The 6,024-nt window shown below is 38.5% G+C and overlaps 1 protein-coding gene across 1 annotated transcript; it reads right to left on the minus strand.

Moving 5' to 3' along the window:
• Positions 1-596: 596 nt before the first annotated feature.
• On the minus strand, positions 597-5,806 carry LOC130549767 (plasminogen-like). The gene is made up of 4 exons (XM_057327084.1): positions 5,746-5,806; positions 1,042-1,186; positions 851-969; positions 597-763 (listed from the first exon to the last, which is right to left on the minus strand). Exons 1-4 carry the CDS (start codon positions 5,777-5,779, stop codon positions 597-599), a joined length of 465 nt encoding a protein of 154 aa, XP_057183067.1. The 5' UTR covers positions 5,780-5,806.
• Between the last annotated feature and the right edge of the window lie 218 nt (positions 5,807-6,024).

The following is a 6,024-nucleotide window of genomic DNA, read 5'->3' on the forward strand; positions in this document are numbered from 1 at the left end:
AGAACGTTCTCAGGACAAAACATTTCTAGCGGGTACTGGGCACAATAACACGCTTGGGTCCTCGACCCAGATCTGGTCCACTTACCAACGTTTGATTGTGTCAAAAGTTGTCAAGTGGTTAAAAGAGAACTGATTTCCTAATTACAACGAAAATCAAAGTTACTTATCTTAAATGTCCGTGACATTATATCATATCAAGCACAAGAACATAATTTGGTTTGCTTAAGGTTTTACACAGGAAAAAATCTTCTTTCCTAATATAAGAACACTTTTACAAAAAGAGCACCTCAACACTTTTGCTCACGCATCTTGTTTTTATCGTTTCAATCAACGCAATCAAACTACAGATTTCTTCTTTACCAATGCACAAGCGTTTTATGTAAAACACTACTGCAACTGTTGACAGTAAAGTAATTGAATGGAAGTCAAACACTGATCATGATAATGGTGAATTCAAACAAACCTTGCTTTCAATAAAATATAAACTGGAGAAAAAAACCTCTGCTAAAGATATTTTGTCAAAAGTAAAAGTGGTTTGTAATAAGTGAAGATGTTGATGATGTTTGTGGAGTTGTATAATCCTCCCGTTCATTCAACTACCTGCACTTGTAGATCTGTGGAGTTCTGTCATGTGTGTGGGGAGTTTGAGACACCCAACTCTGGCAAGTTAGGCCAGATTTTGTCACAGAAATATTCCCCCTGTAAAGGTGTCCATCTCCGGTAAAACAGGTGTGCTCTGGTACAATTGCGGGCGGTTCAGTTACTGCAAGAAAAACATGATCAACAATTGATTAAAATTATATTTGATGAAATGAATATTCGACGGTGATTTTAAGCAGATAAAACTTACTGCATTGAGGAACAGAGCAGTATCCCCAACGTATGGATGGACTTGTGGTATAACACCAGGGCCCCAATTCTCCATCAGGGTTCCTACAATAGTTCTCCTCCAAGTTCATTCCAGGTACGCTACAAAAAAAGTTGTTGCTTGTACTAAGATGACTATATTTAAATAATGTTCAGTAAGTAGTAATAACTCACAGTAAAGGATCAAAATTATGTTGGTGGGGTGTCTGAGCGCTCCAGTGTTGGCAGGTATATCCATGTACTGTGGTGGAGACCGTGCCTGTATAGTCTTCTCCCATGCAGTGCATACATGCTTCTGCAGCTTCTATTCTTCTCCAACCTACTCAATGACCCAGCCAACAAAGTCATCTCTTACGGAAAGAAACTATATTTCCTAATATATGAACTAAAAATATATTAAATAACATAATGGCATATATGAGAGTCCGAACAGACAAACACTGCTCTGAACAGTGCACAGACATTACCTTTTAAATAGAATAATATACACTAAGGTCTATGGTACATGTTATACGTTATCCTAACCACATGCTCTACTCTTCAACACCATGGTACACTGCAAAAAATGACTTTCTTACTTAGTCTTTTTTTCTTGTTTTCCATTAAAAATGTTTAAACATTCTTGAATCAAGAAGCATTTTCTTGATGAGCAAACTGACCTAAGAACATAAGTCTTGTTTTTCGTCAAAAAATATGAAATTTCAGTGAATTTGTCCTTAAAACATCAAAAAATCATCAAAGTAATTCAGATAAACAGATCAACTGCAATGCATGCTGGGAGTCATGAATGAGATTTGTACTATGATGTTACCCAGCATGCATTGCAGCCTGAGGCTTTCTTTTGTTTATTGTTTCATACACTGATTCTTCATGTCTATATGTGTTTAAATCAACATGTTCAATAGTTTGTGAGTAATTCATAAGAAAATCTTACTTCCATATCACTGCATACCACAATATTAATGTGCACAAAAATACAACACAATTAAGACACTCCATTATAAATATTGTGAACCAACACTAATTATTCATTTAGTTTAATTTTCTTTGCCACAATAAATGTATCTTAACACATTATCTCAATGGCCAAAGACCAAACTCAAGAGTCAAGAGCCCAACTAAAGCAAACACTGATCACAATAATGGTGGATTAATACATTTCAACATTAATTGCAGGTGCAAAAGTGATATTGATTCAATGCAATTATAGAGATCACCTGAACATCAAAATCAGAAGTTCAGAAGACGTCATAAAAAGATGCTAGGCTTGTTCGACTTGATGCGGCGCCGCAAGATCCGACAGGCGGATGACATCAAAGTAATGCATTCGAAACCAAAACTTTTTATGGTTTTTCGAATGGCTCTCGCGGTACTTTGATGTCACCTGCCTGTCGGATCTTGCGGCGCCGCATTAAGTCGAACAAGCCTGTTGCAAAAAGTTACATTCTGGCACCTCAGGTGACGTCTCTTCCACGTCACCAATGACGTAGAAAAGACGTCATTTGGACATGCCTTTGTTTGGTGGGCTTTTGTCCACATAATATTGTAAATTCTGGTAGTTTTGTCTTATTTGTATTTTATTGATGAGTTAAATCAGGTAAAGATTAATCTTAGGATGGTTGTGGAAGTTTTGTTTTGTAAATTTAAATTATAGTTTAGCTATGTAGAGAGTGAGATCCAGCTGTGTTGGGACAATTGGGAAGACTCTCTTTAGACACACCAACATCAAGTATCAGTATGTGAATCTCAATGACGGTGACTATCAAAAAGCATGCTGCCATGCGTTTTGATCGGTGGCACCCACAATGCACTGCAACATACTTTTTGACAGTCACTGTTGAGAATCATATCCTTAAACTTAAAGTTGGTATATGCCTCATACAAAGCTCTTTATTTAGATCAAAATAACTTATAAGGATCCATTTGGTTTAGTCTGAGAGTTCTGTAGAATAACAGGGGTGCTGTAATGAATAATGTAAATCTAACTCCGAGATTTAGTATTAAATTAACTTAATTCTAATGAAGACTACATCAAAACAAAACCAACACTACATGATCACATTTTCTTTTGGCTTGTCAACTAAAGTAAGAATCTGTGTACTTCTAGTGCAAATGTGCTCAGCTTGTGCACACAGGTGTCCTGGTTCACTCCTCCTTCCACTACTAGCCACACCCATACTCGCACAGTACTGTATAAGACAATACAATCTGTCAGGAACGATTCGTGAGTCAGATTCAGGGTTAACGGGTTTTATTCCAACAAAGGCACTAGACACGTGAAATAGTAATTGCACAACAACAAGGCACACTTGACCATCTTAAACGGAGAACACACTAGAAAGTCTGGGGGGATGTGGGACAGCTGGCTCGAGCGCTCGGCTGTGACAAGGGGGGAGTGGCAACAACAGAAGTGTCTAAGGCAGTGGTCGCCAACCCGTCGATCGCTGTCCCGGTAGATCTCGAGAAAATACATCATCATGCTTGATTAAAGATTTGTTTTGCAAGCATCAGTAACTGATATTTCTTAATGTAAGTAACCGCTGCGTTTATTTTAAATAAAGTGACCAATGAGAGACGAGTACGTATGTTAACTGTTGCAAAAGTCAGTTAAGAGCTCTCCGTGGTGATAGCCCGCCATTAAACCAAAAGAAGAAAAAGCCGGCAGCCGCGAAGTGACAAGTCAAGGCTCTACGAAAGAAGGCAAAAACGTACAATTTCCATCCAGAATGGGAAGAGGAATTTCGTTTTACCTTAGTAAAATAAAAGTGTGTGTGTATGTTGTGCCACCAAAAACAAGCATTATGTAAAAGAGGAAATCTAGAGCGGCACCACAATACCAACCACCCGAAATTTAAAGACAGCTACCCGCCAAAGAGCGCGATCCATGTAAGGAAAGTTCACGAGCTGAAATCGGAGTTGAAGGCACAGCAATCACTTTTTACAAAATCTGCTGTTCAAAATAACCCAGCGGGCATTTCAACGTTGAGTCACTGTTGAATCAACGTCATGGTCAACGTTGAATGGCCGTTGGATTTTTAATATTTCAATAGATAACACAAAAACCGTAGCGCACTTGTTGTGTTAATATAGACGGGTACAGTTTCATCGGTTGTTCTTTCTCTCTTTATGTTCATTATGATAAATGTAATTTAAGCCCTATTCGCCCGGGATTATTATTATCTGGGGATCTCGTGTGATTTAGAAATGACCTCCCCACATCTGTATTTCATTAGCACGGACAAGTGAAGCCTGTGATTTTACTCAAATTTACGGACTTATATCCCGGATATGATGGCAAGGCTTTGCATATAGTATATTATATATAGTTGTATGATGTACAATGATTTATGACCGTGCCTGTCAGCATTTGTGACCCGCGTTCGGGGATCTTCTGTCTGGTTCGCTTTACAGGAGTTTCCATGAGAAATAATAAAATGACCCAGCACCCGAAATAATATCAAAACACTTCAACACAGCCTCCATTTGCGCTACTTGTGTCTGTTTATGTTCTTATTTGTTTCGTGTTATATCATCTGCCATGTTATCTGTGTTTATTATGCGCTACTGATGTACAGTGAAGATTCTCACCGCTGCACTGTCACAGGCCACGACTCAAAACATCAGACTCATCCGCGCAGTTGAGCAGCGCCGAATCACAACTCACGTCAAGAAATACCTCCGCACATCGCCTGCAGTAGCAATTACAAACTGAGATGGCGACAAAGAGGCCGATCCTACGGACTGCTGCTTTAAGATACTCGACAAGAGGAGCATGTTGACCTACTTCATGTGTGAATTTGTCCGTTTAAGCGCAAGACTTCAAAGACAACTCAATATTTGCGCCATGTCTGAGACTTCCTTGTGTGTGCTTCGGATCTTCTCTCAGCGCGCAAGCGAGTTTTCTTCTGCATCATGTTGCACTTAAATGTTTAAACTGGCAAGGCTTGAATGAGTGTAGTTTAAACAGCAACATGTGTTGTTCAGGGCTCACCTGCACTCGCGCGCTCACAACACCTGCGCGATGCTTTCATACAGTAAATGACTGGTCATATTGAAATTTGTCTACGTTATTTGATTTGTTGTAGGTATTAAATGTGTATCCATCGACAATCATACATTAGCTGATCTTTGTCAGTCTGTTTTACGCATTATAATTTTTAACGAACATATTATAAATGCGTCGTCAGATTTAAGATGAGCCGCGGTCCAAGCGTGTGCCGAACCGTTGGTGGAGAACCGTGGGATACATTTTTTACCGAGAACCGTTACACCCCTAGTGTTTATATTATTTTATGATGTCTTCTGAACATCTGATATGGACGTTCAAAAGACAAATTTAAGTTTTGACATAGAAATAAATGAACAGTTTGAATACATTTAGTTGAATGGTCTGAACGCAGTAAGACTGTTTTATTTTCCCTGATATCAAGTTATCAAACTACTGAATCAATCTTACTTTTGCACCTGCAATTTCAACAAACCACCATTATTGTGATCAGTGTTTGCTTTAGTTAGGTTCTTGGCTCTTCTGTTTTAAAGTTAAGTTTTTCAGCCGTTATAACGCTTAGTTGCAACACATTTTCTTCGTGGCAAAGAAAGTTAACGTGTTGAGTTCTAGTTGTCTGACTCACTTGTTAATAATGGAGGCAGTGTTAATAAACGTTAACAAATATGTGTAAATGATGTCTTTCAGATATGCCTTTGCAAGGGGTGGTATTCTTCAGTGATTTTGTAATAAAAAACAATAATGCAGGTTTTGTGGGATATTACTGTGAAACCACAATGTGGCCAAAAGATTCTTTACATTTCTTGTAATATTACTGATATTTTTTTCTTATAGTATTCTGTATTTATTCCTTCTTACATTTACTCACTGACCTGAGAAAAGCAGCAGAAGAATCAGTCTTTCCATTGCTGATGGATTTGCAGTATGAAATGAATCTGAAACAGTGAAAAGAACGTTTTAAGTAATGAGACAGATTTTCATTCAGATTTTGTTTACAATATGAGGCTTCTGCCAGAGGATGGAAATATCCAGTCAGAAATCAACATATCGCCTTGTGATTAGTGCCCAGCCAGCACAGACACATGGGCTCAGATGGGTTTGATGTGGGCTGTCTTCTGGGTCTCAGCTGGATGTAACAAGGGTTAGCCCAG

The sequence above is a fragment of the Triplophysa rosa genome, unplaced genomic scaffold (genome assembly GCF_024868665.1).
Source record: "Triplophysa rosa unplaced genomic scaffold, Trosa_1v2 scaffold171_ERROPOS963351+, whole genome shotgun sequence".
NCBI classification, from domain to species: domain Eukaryota; kingdom Metazoa; phylum Chordata; class Actinopteri; order Cypriniformes; family Nemacheilidae; genus Triplophysa; species Triplophysa rosa.